The following is a 16,371-nucleotide window of genomic DNA, read 5'->3' as shown; positions in this document are numbered from 1 at the left end:
TTCCTAAAGGTCTTCTGCACCTGAAAATGTTATATTTTGGCGTTCTTCTAGAGGGAAAAGTATTTGGTCGGATTGTGTGAATTTCATTGCTAAGGAAAGTAAATCTTTTCATGCAGTGCCCAGTTCTGGCATCTGGACATTAAAAATAAAAATGAAGACAATGGTGGTATAGACTTTGGGGACAAAGAAAAATGTTATCTAAAGAACTTAATTACAAATGGTCAATCAGTGTGACAGGGGATTGGAGCAGAAAGAAGCTTTAGCCCAATAGTGACTTCTGAACCTGTGGCCCTGACCCTCTCTTTAAAAGGGAAATAGAAACTCTTGTTTCATTACCAAACATGCTTGTGAGCTTTTCCTTTCTCTACTTCCTGTATCAGAGGAGTCTCACAAGAAAAAGGGACCCATGCTTTTCTTCAAACCACTGGCTTTCCGCTGGTAACTTTGAGCTGAAGCCACTCAGGGGCCGTAGAGATGGCGCAAGGCAATAGGTAGGGAGGATGTTTTCTCCAGTCTCACGCTGCTAGGAGCCCTTGAGGCCCTAAGAAGGAGCCTCTTTTAACCCCCTGAGACAAATCTGCTGGGAGGAGGGCTTTGCACGTTGCTGCACGCTGTTCCCATGTCTCCTCGTTAGCCTCCGATCGTCAGCAGGCGTGGCATGCTACTCCTTCAGTACAAATTTGGGATGCCGCTATGCCACCACAAATGGCAAATTCCACACTGTGAATCTCTGTAGCCTGCACAGAAGTGCTTTAAATTATTGTCTAAAATGACCTTCGTGCTTTGTGTGTGTATCATATATGGAACATAAATGGGTTCTATGTTTAGACATGAGGGTCATGGTTCCAGAGGGTTAGAGTCCATGGCTGTCATGACGGGGGGTGTGGCAGCAGGCAGGCACGGTGCAGGCACACTAGCTGAGAGCTTACATTTTTGTCTACAAGCAGGAGGTAGAGAGAGGAAGACACTGGGGAAGGCATGGGTTTTTGAACCTCAAAACCTGCCTCCAGTGACACACTTCCTTCAACAAGGCTACAGCTCTTCATCCTCCCCAAAGAGTCCACCAGCTGGAAACATATGAAACAGATACATGAACATACAGTGGTCTTTCTCACTCAAACCACAACATGGAGTATCCAAAGAGTTTCATTCAAGTGTCAGCGGGGGCTGTCGGCACAGTCCCATAATAATAATTATAGTAAAAAATATAAAGAGGTTTAAGAGATCGCTCAGTCAAAGAAGTCAGGACCACGAGGGGTGCACCCACCCACGGAGACAGTGGGGCTGATCTATTGTGAGCTCACCAAGGCCAGCTGGACTGCGACTGAAAAAGCATGGGATAAAACCGGACTCTCTGAATATGGCGGACAATGAGGGCTGCTGAGAAGCCAAGGACAATGCCACTGGGTTTTGATCCTACTTCATGTTCTGGCTTTGTGGGAGCCTAGCCAGTTTGGATGTCCACCTTCCTAGACCAGGATGGAGCAGGGAGGACTTTGGACTTTCCACAGGGCAGGGAACCCTGACTGCCCCTCAGACTGGAGAGAGAGGGGGAGAGGAGTGGGGGGAGGGGGAGAGGAGAGGGAGGAGGGGAGGAAAGGGAGAAGGGGAGGGAAATGGGAGGCGGGGAGGAGGCGGAAATCTTTTTGTTTTTCAATAAAAAATTATATTAAAAAAAAAGAAAGAAAGACATCAAAAATAATAGTGATGTAAAGTTTCAAGAGATACTTTCTCCTCAGATTTCAGGAAAAGCCAGAAAATGCAGATCAGAAAATAAAAATATAAAATCCAAAAAAAAAAAAAAAAAAAAAGAGATCGCTCAGTGGTTGGGTTAAATGCCTCACTCACGTGCAAGAGGCCCTGGGTGCAATCCCCAGCACCACGGATGTCAAACTTCTGGGTTTGTTACACAGCCACATTCCCCACTTTCTCCTGGAGTTTGGAAGAAAACTGCTTTTGTCCAGGTGCATGTGGTGCTGGCTGAGGGACCTTTCCTCCCAAATTCCCATTTCTTTGCAGCCTGGTCTCATGGCCAGGGCACTCACACAGCTTACACAGACTGGCTGTATACTAGCCTGTGCATCGTAGGCCACTGGTGAGGCCAAATGTTGACATCAGGGCGTCCAGTTACCCACATAATCAGTGTGATCAACGGGGAGAGCAGGCCCTCCAGAGGGTCCTCGGCGCCTTCAAGTCTGTTTCAAGGTCACGTAATCCCAGCCACTGAGCGGGTAGCGTAGCCCACAGGACACACCCACCGTGATATGCTTGCTCACTAAAGCCACAGCTCTAAATCTGTGAACTATCCTTAGCATTTGGGGACTTTTGCAAATCAAAATGGAGTATTCGTGTCGCTGATGCTGCCATCTCTACCCACCGCCCTCTAGATGTCTAGATGCCAGGTGGGAGCCTGTAGCCCCAGCATCAGCATCAGCAGCCTAGCTCTCAGCTCGCCCGGGCTCTGCTAGAGTTGAGCGCTATGTGTCTATGTTCCCTTCTGCAGCTATTGACCTTCTGTACTGGCGGGACATCAAGCAGACGGGCATCGTGTTCGGGAGCTTCCTGCTGCTGCTCTTCTCCCTGACCCAGTTCAGCGTTGTGAGCGTCGTCGCCTACCTGGCCCTGGCTGCCCTCTCCGCCACCATCAGCTTCCGCGTCTACAAGTCTGTTCTACAAGCTGTGCAGAAAACAGATGAGGGTCACCCTTTCAAGTGAGTGCCCCCCGGCTGACTGGCCCTCACCCTGCCGCTCTGGGCTCTCCCTCTGCCTCATAGCTGCTCTCAGGTGTGCTGGAACACGCTTCCCCACAACTCCAGGAAACTTTGTTTCCCAGAACCCCTGTCCCTTGGTACCTGAGGCTGTTAGTAGGTGTCTGTAGCAAACTCATTCTTCTAATAACACTACGGGGTTACATAAGTAATCACAACCCATTATCTATGTGTAAGGTATTAAAACTAATTTTTAGATTTACTTACTTTATTTTGTGTGTGAAATGTTTTGCCTGCATGTGTGTGTATCATATGAGTGCCTGCTGGGTCCTCTGGAACTAGGGTTACAAAAGATAACCTTAGTTATTATTCTAACTAGAATAATAGAAGATAATAGTAGCCACCATGTGGGTGCTGGGAATTGAATCTAGGTCCTCTGAAAGAACAAGTGCTCTTAAACCTCTGAGCCATCTCTCTAGTCCCATATTTATATTTTTTTATTTTCTCATTTAAAGAGAATTTTGACAATTACTTAATCTAGCCACCTCCATAAGGAAGGGAGGGCAGGCACTGAAGATGGAAATACTGAGATTCTAAGAAATAAAGCGACACATTCAAGGTCAGGTGACCAGTTAATACTGTAGAATGAGGACAGGATGTTGGGATTTTTATTTAAAGGCCCAACCTTCTGAGTGGTTTAAGGTTCATGAACGTTCTTACCTCATGCCCTCCCTGCATCTGTATGCAGGGAAAATTGGGTAAGAATAAATACTGGAAAAAATGTTTAGCTTTATGTATTTAAAATATTTTATCTTTAATTAAGTGTGTGTGTGTCTGTGTGTGTGTGTGTGTGTGTGTGTGTGTGTGTGTGTGTGTACACCATGCCTGCAGGTACCCAAAGAGACCAGAGGCATGGATCCCCTGGAACTGGAGTTCCAGGTGGTTGTGGATGCTGGAACTGAACTCTGATCCTCTGGAACAGCAATAAGCACTCTTAACTGCTGAGGCGTCTTTTCAGCCGCTCCTCCCCACCTTTTGTAGAGCAATCTCTGAACTGTGTAGATGTACAAAGAATGGCAGAGAGCAATGATAGCCCGGCCAGTGGTATCCAGCCAACTCCATTATAGTTAACTACTCAATCCCAACTTCAAATGGTGAGCCTGGTTGCCCACAGAACTCAGGGTGAGAGTCACACACCCCTTCTCGCTGGCCCTGGACTCCACTGTATGCATCCTTATTTCACATAATTCAGGGACAGTGCTGAGGCCTGGATGAGAGAGGAAGAGGATGCTGCAGTGTGGCTCTGGACCAATCTCCAGAGTTCACCAGTGCCGCCTCTGCATACACCCTTACTGTGCCTCACCTGTCAACTAGACCAAAACCCCAGCAAAGAAAATGATGCTCAGTTTAGGGGCCGGGAGCCTGAAGGCTCAGCATCTTGGTTCTTACCTCAATGCAAACACCGTGGCAGTATGCATACTCGTGGTACCTCATGGCTTTTAAACGCTGAATCCCTGGGCCATCAGGACTAAGCTTGCTTCTATATGCCCCCATATCCACGGGTGCAGAGTGTAGAAATGGCTTGTCTTTGTTTCTAGCAGGACACACACAGCCCAGATTTGAGTGGCCCTGGCATGTGGCTAAAGTCCTCATCTTTATCCTTCTCCTGTCCCAGCCTCTGTCCTTAGCCATCCAGAATTCTTCCCTATCCACTGTTCTAAAACTTGGTTGTTTCTAGAGCTGCCATGCTCATTCGCAAGGCTGAAATATGGGGACCTAGGTCCCATTTGGCTTCTTTCTTCTGATACCCAGTTACAGGAGCAATAGTCTAACTATGCACAGCTTGGCTACTCTATTGTCCTTGTGGAGGCAAATTTAAAGTTTAAAACTCCTTCAGGCTAGTCACTCACATCAGCAAACGGAACGCCCGACTCAGTGTATTTTAATCATAGCACACTGGACAAATCAGTACTTTTGTATTTTCTCCAGGGGGAGAAAAGCCATCATTTAAATAAAACCTGAAAAAGTCAGTTAAGGTTGCTATCACCATATACCATAAACTTGTTGGAGTAAATAATAAACAATGCATTTCTCCCAATTGTGTAAAATCTGTCCCCAAAGTGCCCTGTGGTTGATTATAGACTGCTATCTTTTCATTGGATCCTCACAAGGCATCAAGAGAATGAAGAGTTCTTCGGGGCTCCAATAAAGAGGATTTAGGGGCTCTTAAAGGCCCCAATCTTAGCTAGAAGGGTTCCGCCCACTTCAATAATCACTTTCCAACATTAAGAGTGGGGGTTTCAATATGGCGCTCTAGAGGAGTACAGTGAGTCTTTAGTCCATAACACTCCCTACAACTCAAAACAAAGCCTGATTAGTTCTCCATCTCTGATCATCTCATGCCTTTAAGAACTCTAGGCTATGGGTTAAAACAGGTCTCGCTGAACATAGTGGACAATGAGGACTACTGAGACCTCAAGAACAATGGCAATGGGTTTTTGATCCTACTGTACCTATTGGTTTCGTGGGAGCCTAGGCAGTTTCGTGGATGCTCACCTTACTAGACCTGGATGGAGGTGGGTGGTCCTTGGACTTCCCACAGGGCAGGGAACCCTGATTGCTCTTTAGGCTGACGAGGGAGGGGGACTTGATTGGGGGAGGGGGAGGGAAAGGGGAGGCGGCGATGGGGAAGAGACAGAAATCTTTAATAAATAAATAAATTTAAAAAAAAGAAATGGGAAGATCGCGGGAAAAAAAAAGAACTCTAGGCTAGGCAGGCAGTCCACAGCTGTCTTCAGACAGAGGAATTGGAAGAAGGGAAGGGGAGCCAGAGCTCAGTGGGGGAGTGTGATCAAGCAGAGGAAGCTTATGCATATTATATGAATGTATTCTATATTTTATTTTGTTTACCATCCCTGAGTTAAGTCTGACCACCTAAACAAATGGGAAAAAATAATCTCATTACTAAGAACATCATTCACTGGGACTAGTGAGCGTTTACTATGGTCCAGGCTACTGAAGTTACCATTGCTCTCTAGAGAAACCTGGAAGTCAGTTTCAGAATTAAAAGAGGAATTCTTAGAAGTTTGTCAAGGAGCAGTTCGGGAACTAGGGTTTCCAGATAGCTCCAGAATCTAAGAAAGATGCTCATCCCTTTGTCGTCATGTGTGAAGAAACCAGTAAAGGAGCGGACAGCTCCTCGGTCTTCCTTGGTTCTTCGTGGTTCTCTGAGTTATGAGCTCATTCTTTAATGCTGAGTTTTGTGGATAGAGTCACAAAGCCCCAGAGAGTTAGATATTCTGTACTCCCAGTGTTAAGGAATCCAGTGTGTGTGGTGTCCCACAGCCAGCAGCAGCCTTGTGGAGGTGACCCAGCCATAAGCCTCCCAGTGTGACGAGCACTTTCTCGGCCCTGGTGTGCAGCAGCCAGTGTTCAACCCTCTAATGGCATTCCCCTGGGATGGTTTGTTGACAGGGCCTACCTGGAGCTGGAGATCACCCTGTCCCAGGAGCAGATCCAGAAGTACACGGACTGCCTGCAACTGTATGTGAACAGCACGCTCAAGGAGTTACGAAGGCTTTTCCTCGTCCAGGATCTGGTGGATTCCTTAAAAGTATGACTGCTTCTGCTCCTTGCCTTACAGTCTCCCCAAAGGAAGAATACAATAGGCAGCTACAATTCAGAGCCTACCAAACAAGCACTAATTAGTCTAGAATCCGAGAGCCTCCAGTTGTGTGGTGCCGTGAAACTCATCCAAGCTGGTCCTCTCATTTCACAGATGACAAAACTGTGGCTTAGAAACATTTTGATATTTACCGGGGTTACCCAGTAATATTCTGAAGAACTAGGATCAACCCAGGTCACACAGTTCTAGACATTTTACGAGGGAGGATATAGATTCTTAAACCAAGATCTCAGCCCATCTCCTAATTAGCTACTTTTAGGTGTGTGGAGGACATGTGTGCTCTGGAGGATGCTTATAGGAAGTCTTCGGCAACTCCTCAGGTTGAGCATCTGCAGGGAAGACCCATGCCCAGCACGGAGCATGGGTAGGATCTGCAAGACCACACAACGGGTGGGGGGGGGGGCTTTATTTCAGGCGGTTTCACAGTGGTTCTCAGTCTTCCTAAGGCTGTGATGTGACCCTTTAATACAGTTCCTCATGTTGTGGTGACCCCCCCAACCATATATTTATTTCCCTTTCTACTTGATAACTGTAATTTCCCTGCTGTTATGGGTTGTAAATATCTGTGTTTACCCATGGTCTTTGGGGGTGCAACCCATAGGTTGAGAACAACTAATCTAGTGGGTTTCTTTGGACAGGCTGCTTGGATCTCCCCGTGACTTCCTGATAAAACCCAAGTCATTGAGACAAAACTCAGCAAACCCTTGAGCAGAGTAGGGGGCAGAAGGGGAGGTGGTCGTGAACGTTCTGTCTGTAAAGAGTGCTTTTACACACTGTCGTTGGGGTCACGTGCCAAGGCTTGCCGAGTCAGAGGGAGCAGTGGGAGATGAGGGCTTGACCTTCCAGGTGCATTCCCTGAGTAGGAACTGACTGCAAATACTTAGAGATATGTCAGGTGATGACGGTTGCTGACTAATGTAACAGTAGTGGGCCAGAGCAGAGGTCAGCAAACCTCCTCTGTAAAGGTCAAAAAGTATCCGGTGCTTCAGGCCCTATTATCCCTACCCAACTTCAGCATCGCAGCACAAAAGCTGCAAAAGACAATCCAGCAATGAAGGGCTGTGACGGTGCACCAATAAAACTTTATTGATGGACACTGAAAAATTAAATTTCATATAAATTCACAGATCATTGAATACTTTTACTATTTAAACTGACTATTTAAAAATGTTTAAAAAAAAACACTTCTTAACTCCTGGGGCCTTATAAATACAGGCTAAGAGCTACAGTGTGCCAAATGCTTAGCTTAGCCTATGATTTCACTGGGTCCCTGGAATCTTACAGCAGCATGGTCCAGGGTCTCCAAGAAACCAGGATGGTGAGCTTTGAACACCTCACTATACTTTCATTTCCTGCCAAAATCATGTCCCAGAAATCCATTTCCTGTTACCCTCTCATTCTAGTCGTTAGGAAGAAAACCTGAAATGCTAACTATCAGTTAAGATCCCAACTCAGCAAAGATGTGGATTCCACCTGGGAGGGATGGTGGTGGGCTCTGACAAGCCTTTATGCTTAAGTTTGCAGTCCTCATGTGGCTCCTGACTTACGTTGGCGCGCTCTTCAATGGCCTGACCCTGCTGCTTATGGGTAAGTGCTTCCTGAGCCCCCCCACCCCTGCAGACACGCTGCTCCCGTGGCTGTCAGCTTTCAGCTTCTTGGTAGATTGCTAGGAATAACATCAGACACCCCCCAAATGGAGAGCATCTCCCTTTGTACTGTAGTTCAGTCAACGATAGAATTTTGTTGTTTTGTTTTTCCAGACAGGGCTTCTCTGAGTAGCCCCAGCTTTCCTGAAATTCACTGTATAGACCAGGCTGGCCTTGAACTCAGTGATTCTCCTGCCTCTGCCTCCCGAGTGCTGGGATTAAAAGTGTGTGCCACCATCATCAGGCTAATAATGGATTTTTAATTGTGCTTTCCCCCAGCCCCCAGCCATATCACTAAATTGCCTTCTAGTATACATACATCTACAGTGGCAACTATGGGTGAATCAATTGTCATCTTGAAAGGGCACATTGCACCCTTGTTCTAGGAATAATGATATATCTACAGGGGGCTCTGCCGTTTATTTTTCTTACGCATTGATCTACCATCTTTTATCTACGGTGCTCTTTTTTTTTTCCCCAAGAATGCTACAGTTTCATGAGTATGAAAAATGTGTCTATAAGCTTGTTCCTGTTACTAGTTTCAGAGTTCTAATGGTGTATTTGTTTTGTTTTTACCCAGCTGTGGTTTCAATGTTTACTCTACCCGTGGTGTATGTTAAGCACCAGGTGAGTTGTACGTGGAGTCAGACATTCGTGTGACATTTTGGCCTCACAGTCTTCGGGTGTGCTCACGACTTTCTTCTCTCTATAGGCACAGATTGACCAATATCTGGGACTTGTGAGGACTCACATAAACACTGTCGTGGCAAAGTAAGTTCCATGGTGGAGTTTGCCAAAAGGAATTACGGTCTGAAGCAGGCACGGGCGTGGATTCGCTAGATGTAATTTAGAGAAAGCAAAATAATAGGTTGTTATATTCTATTCCTTTGAGTCATTCATTCATTCTCATCTCAATTATATTATTTCAGAAATGAGTATAATTTTCAAACCCTCAATTAAATAAAACTGTCAATGGTTTTTATTTCAGGTACCATACATAATGAGAATATTTTAACAAGTTAGTAAAACTAAGCTTCTCCCCAAGGGCTGGCCCATGTTCAAGAACAAGACAGTGGGGAGAAGGAGGGAAGTCTGATTCAGAGAAGGTTAAATGAATGGTCACACTGAACACACTTAATGAACACTTCGGTCTCCTGAACAGTGCACACTACTAATTTTAAACCAGTAAATTACTTTTAAAACTTTAGAATGCATGAATAGTTTGTTTCCTGAATATTTTTGTTACACTTTTTGAACACCACAAGTTTGTATTTGGGTCACACCACTGATTTTTTAGCCTTCTGCCTCAACAGACCCTGCTTTATGGAGCTGCCTATAAGACATTTTAGAGATAAAGGTACCAGGCTTACGCGTCCACAGCTAACATGGTCAGTTGGCTTAGTGATTTCCCTAAAAACCTTTGTGATTTTAGGTTTATTGTCTTCTAGAATGATAATTGTGTTTCATTGTTAGTCAAAAAAAATTTAAGTAAAATTTGAACTTTCCTTCAGCTACAGATTTGTGTCATAAAGGACTGGAGTTTGTCAGTATCAACTCCATTTAGTAATCAAATAATCATGTGTCTGGTCTTAGGCAATGGCTAGACTTAGGCTATTTGTAATTTCCTTCTACGTCTTCCTGCCCTGTATCTCAGGCCAGCAGCTGCCATTTTTCTCTTGATGCATAGGATAGTTTGACTTTCACTGTGCCCTGTTTCTACTCTTCCCCTTAAAGCCATGCAGATCTCTGCCGGGTCCCATGCTCAGTTTGTAGGCGTAGCAATTCTCAGCACGATGCACGATGCCTGAAAACATCGCCTGGAACCCACAGAAGCTGCATAGCCAGCTCAGTGAAAATCAACAGCTAAAGAAGGAAGCCCCCGGTGCTTTCTGTGAAGAAGTGACAGAATGTCATAGTATGCAAAGTGGCGGCTCTTAGCCTAGAATCGGTTCAGAGGTGGAGACTCCGAAGCCTATAGCATTAAAATTTCTGGACTTGATGAACTGTAATTTACATTTTAGTGAAGTTCCCCAGCAATGCTTGGGAAGCTAGAGCTATGCTAGAACATCTAGCGCCAGAAAGCCAGAGTGGGAATTTGGAAACTGGAACTAGAAGTTTTGAGGAAATCACATCTGGTTTTTTTTTTTTTTTTTTTTTTTTTTTTTTTTTTGTGGGTGGGAGTTGGATACTTAGTTCTAAAGAGAATGTTACTTGTTTTGCTGAGGTGACATAGAAAACGTGAAGATGATTGATTCCAACTGGACAGAAGCTCTCAGGCTCTCGGTACAAATGAAATTATAAAGAAATAATTATGAGATAGATAAGCACTAAGAGAACTGTGTGAAATTCTAATGTCAGAACAGTAAGGAAATAGTAGTTCTTCCTGAGAGTGGGTAATGGATGCCATTCGGCCTGGGCCCTGTGGATAAGCGTTCATCCAGAGGGTGACAAGGAGAAAGACACTACACTCTGATCTCAATCCGACACAAAGCGGCCTTCGGTGCCTCTAAGTAGCGGGCTGGTGTCTGGGGATTGCAATGTGTGGAAATCACAATCTAGTGAGAGAATTGGAGTGGTGAGACCAGAAACGTGGCTGTCAACCCAGAGGCTGTCACTGTTCACACTGATTGACTGGACACCGGAGAGCTAAAACAAGGGAAAGTAAAATGACAGAAATTAAATGTAATGTATATACAAATATATAAAGTATAATTGTTAAATTATAGTTGAAATCAAAGCTACGAAAACAACATGTCTCCCAAGATAGTGGATAAGGTGTTGTCATCTTTACTATACGTCTCCATTTTCTTTTACATCAGGACACAAGAAAATTGACTTTGTGAAATCGGAACAACCATGGTTAGAGGAATCCATAGCCTTTCTCCATTTAGCGGCAACATTCTGAGAGCCTACATTTTCCTTGAAAATGGACATTTGTTCTCAGTCGAAAACTAGGACACCTCATACTCAGTTTCAGTACGCAGGGCGTTCCAGTCATGGGTTTATTAGATAACACCCAGAGATCTTGGACACAAACCTGCAGGCGTTTATAGCCGCCTAGACTGCAACCCACCTGACTCTATAGGGACTGTAACCAGCCTGACTCTATAGGGACTGTGACCCGCCTGACCTATAGAGGCTGTAATCCACCTTACTCTATAGGGGCTATAACCCATCTGACCCTATCGGGGCTGTAACCCACCTGACCTATAGGGGGCTGTAAATTGTAGTGCAAAGGATGTTCACTAACTATCACATATCTGCCTGGGATAAAGCAATGTGATACGAGATTCTATCACCTTCAGTCTTATTACTTCTCACAACCGTGGAGTGATAAATCAAAGGTGTATGCCAACACTCTAGGTGGCATGAAGCTTGGAGTAAAGGCAAATTCGGAGGAGGGCTAGCTCAAGATTCAAAATAAACCCGGAGATCTTGACTAAGTTTCAATGCTAAACTAAGTCAGAAAAATAAACAAACAAGAGAAGTAAAGTCCCATGTTTGGATTTCCCCCCAAAGCCTCCTTCACAAACAGAGAACAGGGTGGGTGCCGGTGCAGAAATGGGGGGGTGGGGATTGATTCCTCATCCTAGTCAAGCATGGGTCAGTGCTGTGCTGAGGCATCTCTTTTAAAAAATGGGTGCAAGTTTAGACCCCAGGCCTCACTCATGTCAGCTCTATCTCTGAGCTCCCGCCCCACTCCTCTTTCTACTTTTGATTTTGAGAAAGACTCTATCTAAATTGCAAGGGCTGGACTTGAACGTACAACCCTCTGCCTCTGCCTCTGCCTCAGCCTCTTGAGTAGCCACACCGCTATGTATGTGGTGAATTGGCCATTGTTAAAAGATGCACTGACACACTGGAGTAATGCCACAACGATGTGCCGGGTACCAAGGTGTTGGCAATCTGGCAATGATGACCAGTGGAGACCAACATCACTCACTCATGTGATTACCCTTGAAAGGATACGGTAGCCATCTTCAAGAATCTGGAGGTCTGGCTCTGTGAAGGAATGGTTGGGTTTCTCCCTCCCTCCCTCCTTCTCTCCCTCCCTCCCTTCCTTCCTTCTTTCCTAAAAATGAGTGGAAATTCCAGCTCTTTGGATTCCTGTGAAACAGGAGGAGAGAGAGTAGCAATAATTAAAGCTCTTTAGCAAGAATATCAGTGCCTTATGGAGCACTGATTTCTCTGAGAGTCATTTACATCTCCAAGCAGAAATCAGTTGACCACTGTTGCTTAAGTTTTCCTCAGCTCCTCCTCTTCCCACCCACTGCTCATCTGGTCCTTTAGCTTCAAAAGCTATCTCCAAATCTAGGGCTCTGTCTTAGTTAGGGTTTCTCTTGCTGTGGCAAAACACCATGACCAAAAAGCAAGTTGGGGAGGAAAGGTTTATTCAGCTTACACTTCAGCATTGCTGTTCATCACTGAAGGAAGTCAGGATAGGAATTCAAACCGGGCAGGACCCAGGGACAGGAACTGATGCTGAGGCCATGGAGGGGTGCTGCTTACTGGCTTGGTGAGTCTGCTTTCTTAGAGAACCCAGGACCATCAGCCCAGAGATGGCACCACCCACAGCAGGCTGAGCCTTCCCTCGTTGATCACTAATTGAAAAAAATACCTTATAGCTGAATCTCATGGAGGCATTTTTCTCAGTTGAGGCTCCTTCTTCCCTGAGGATTCTAGTTCGTATCAGGTTGACACAAAACCAACCAGTACAGGCTCTGTACTGTGTCTTCATCCCAGACCTCCTGTGCTGAGACTCACTCCTATCCATCTGCTATTAGATGTTTTCCTCTTACACGTCCCATAGACATTTAAGATTCACATGGCCAAATGTTTTGAGCTGGACCTCAGAGTCTGGTTGGCTTCTGTCCTCGCCATCTTGATAGATGCCATTAGCATGGTCATCATTGCTCATACCATAAGCCAAGCAGTCTACCTTCTTCTCCCTTTGTGCTCTGCCCACACAGCGTTCAGTCTATCCACAGATCCTTCCGGTGCCATCTCCAAACTAAACCTCAGACTGTCGACCCGCCTGTTTCATGTCTACCGCTTGATCCCGGCCGTTACCCCCGGCACCTGTACCTCTGCAGCTTTCCCCGTCCGCATTATTGCTTCCATCCTCATCTGCCCTTTTCTCTTCCACACGGTGACCATCAGGATTCTTTTAAAAATATGAATCAGGTGGCATCCTCCCCCTGCCATTCATGACTTCCCATTATCTAGAACAGAATCTATATATCGTCCTAGCCCCTGAATTCTAGCACCATTACTGCTTGCTTTTTGGACCTGCCATCTCCATATCTAAGCTCCTTCTGGGCCTCTGTACTTGCTGCATTTTCTGCCTGAAACCTCCAGCTCTCGGCCTGTTGGCTCCTGCCTGGTTTGGGGCATCTGTTTCTCAGCTCAATACTTCTAACATGGGCTCCACCCGCTTCACCACAGCTCCCCCCGCATTTCCTACCACATTGTCTTGCATTGTTTTATAACGTTTATCACCATCTGAACCTTCTTGTCTCCTTGCCTGTTTCACCTTCTTCCACACTGATGAGAAGGAAAACGCCCCGAAAATTACCTTGTTCCTCTGTGGAACAAGAACGTTGAAGGTTGCCTAGTGCAGAGAAGATGACAGTTCTAGTCTGCAAGCTGACCTCATAAGACTAATAAACAAACTCATAAGATTAATAAACAAAAACCTTCCAGAGCGATGCCATCCTAAAATGCTAACAGATACCATGGCTGCCTTACAGAGTTTTATTGCCTTGCAATAACTCATGATGAGCATGTTAAAGGTAATTTTCAAGGGAAATAGCTCAGTCAGTTAATTATTTGCTACTCAAGAGTAAAAACCTACATTTAAGAAATCAGGCACGGTAGTGAGCATCTCTAATCCAGTGCTGGTGATGCAGAAGCCAGGCAGAGCCCTGGGATTCACCACCCAGTTCAGCTTAATCTGCAGGCCTCGGGCCAGTGACAGTCCTGTCTTAGAAAGCGAAGTGGAACTCAACTGGAGAATGTCACCAGAAATTGGGCCCTTGTCTCCACATACATATGTATGCACTGCAAACAGACAGACAGACACACACACACACAAAGATGGCTCTCGGAACTGTGAAGAAGGTTCACTCAATGAATGAGCAGCAATAGTTAGGATGAAGACCCAGGCTTGACTCCACTTCTGAGTATTTCGTCACATGTAGTTAGAGAATCCATTGCCAGAAACCACCTCAGTTCACTCTCGTCTTCCTGGTATAGTCATTACATCCTCCTCTTCCAGAAGTGCCCACGATTGAGTGACCCGTGGTGACTCTATCACAGCTTCTCGTCACCACCAGTCCCCTAAGGAAGTCTTCTGTCTCTACACAAGACTCACAACTTCTCATGAACGAAGTCCCATCTACTAAAAAGCTGTGCTAAAGAATGCAGTTCCCTTGTCTGGGCACCATCCAATTTTCACTTCCTTTTTATTGTTTCATAAGTATTTCTAGAGACCCGCATATAACACTATGTTTTTCTAGAATAACCTTATTATTTGGTGACTCAGCTAGTAAAGCCACAATAATGAATACATAAAATGATGTCATGTATACCGTTTGCAATGTAACCCTTTGGTTTTTGCCCTTTTAGGATCCAGGCTAAAATCCCTGGCGCCAAGAGGCACACCGAGTAGACGGCTATCCCAGGAGAAGCTGGACGCGAAAGGGGGTGTCTGAAGTGGTAACAGCTCTCTTCTTACTCGTGACTGCAGATTGATTGTGTCCCCTTTCCCAGTATCATAATCTTAGCGGCAACCTTTCCGACAGGCGTTTTCAGGCTCTTCCTGTACTCTTAGGAGATTTGAATCCCTTGTGTCGAGCACTGAAGTATAGAGAAAAGTGTGTTAGATGTGGTTTTTAATTTTGTGTTGCTAAAAAAAGAAAAGTGCATGATGCTGCGAGCCCACGTCCTTCCTTCCTTCCTTGATGTTCTCTCTGCAATGCTTCCGTAGCTTCTACCGTCCCTGTGACTAGGCCTTTCTTGCCAAGTGCGCTGATACAATAGTGGCAATCGCTTATCATGTCCTTGGGTTGCTGGTTGGATTCATCTTTAATAACACTATATAGAACCGTAGGCCAATGTTTTAGCATTTTTCCAACACACACAACATAAAAAATAATAATATAAAGCAGTTGACCGTACATATGGTAATCAGTTTTGTATCTCGTAAAATGATTAAATTAAGAATAAATCCAAAATGAACACACAGTACTTTTCTTGTATGGGATGGCTGTGCTGTGCTGATTTACATGCATGGTTACTGAGAGGTGCCAGCATGTCGACTTTATTACGATTTGTATTACTTTCTCTGTAGTTCCTAGTGGACTTCGTCATGGACTCTGGATATTTGCACTTATGTACTTGATACTGAATGCATCAATAAATGTGACTAAATGTAGACATTTCTCCCTGTCTTGTGGTGATCTTGCTGGAAAACGCAAACGCCGGAAAAGACAGGAAGAGGACATTACTTGACGATGAGCCAGGAGGGCTGAGGTCAAGTGTTCCACTCGCTCCCAGCTCCAGAACTACAGGGTTCAAGCCCCAGCTGGGGCTACAGCTTTGTTGTGCTAGTTAAAGCAATCACCATGAGACCCTGCTGGGTACACAGCGCGACGTCAAAGGCCACAGTCACCCTCCCATTGTGCTAAGTTTTCCAAACTCAGCGTCTTGTAGAGATTCGTTGGCACTTTTGGGGGAGAGGGGACAGGGTTTCACGTAGCCCAGGTTGGTCTCAATTTCTTATAAGAAGACCTCCTGATCCTCTGGCCCCTATCTACCAAGTGCTCAGATGGCAGGTGTATGGCACCATGTCTGGCTTATGGGGTACTGAGGCGGAACCCAGAGTTACTGCTAGGCAAGTGTGCTCCTAGTCCTAGATGCTCGGCAGTCCCCCCTTCCTAGTTGGAATCAGAAGTCAAAGAGGAAGAGATGCGACAGCAGCGATTGAAGGGAGTACCAGCGGGAGGAAGCAAGGCGATATGGTGTGTGAAAAGCTGTCCTTCAGCATCACAGTTGGGACTAAGAAGTATTTAGTTAGCAAAGTGGCATAAAACCCACACAAGCTGCTTGATGTCATGAAGCTGGCATCTCAGGGTTGGGGACAAAAGGACAGTGCCTCTGTGTGACTGCTAACTAGACCAAGGATGGTGTGAAGTGAGAGCTGCCACGCATGCAAGCTCCAGCCCAGAGAGCGATGCTCAGGGAAGCAGAACTGCATGGCTGCGTTTCGAGCGTCACCAGAATGAAGGAAGGACATCCAAGAGGAATTGAGATGAGACCGAGCATGGCCTGT

At 45.6% G+C, this 16,371-nt stretch overlaps 1 protein-coding gene across 2 annotated transcripts in view; it reads left to right on the top strand.

Annotated features, from left to right (window-relative positions):
* Positions 1–15,465, top strand: part of Rtn1 (reticulon 1) — a 195,956-nt gene extending 180,491 nt beyond the window's left edge. For both annotated transcript variants that reach the window (XM_050153575.1, XM_050153576.1), the window contains 6 exons: positions 2,504–2,711; positions 6,183–6,321; positions 7,911–7,980; positions 8,620–8,666; positions 8,752–8,810; positions 14,667–15,465. In XM_050153575.1, coding sequence (XP_050009532.1) covers positions 2,504–2,711; positions 6,183–6,321; positions 7,911–7,980; positions 8,620–8,666; positions 8,752–8,810; positions 14,667–14,709 — 566 coding nt within the window. In that variant the 3' untranslated portion in view covers positions 14,710–15,465. The remainder of the gene's footprint in view (positions 1–2,503; positions 2,712–6,182; positions 6,322–7,910; positions 7,981–8,619; positions 8,667–8,751; positions 8,811–14,666) is intronic.
* The last annotated feature ends 906 nt before the right edge of the window (positions 15,466–16,371 follow it).

This window comes from Alexandromys fortis, unplaced genomic scaffold (genome assembly GCF_014885135.2).
Source record: "Alexandromys fortis isolate MF-2015 unplaced genomic scaffold, M_Fortis_MF-2015_v1.1 scaffold_82, whole genome shotgun sequence".
NCBI lineage: Eukaryota > Metazoa > Chordata > Mammalia > Rodentia > Cricetidae > Alexandromys > Alexandromys fortis.
This window is presented reverse-complemented; position numbering and strand designations above follow the sequence as displayed.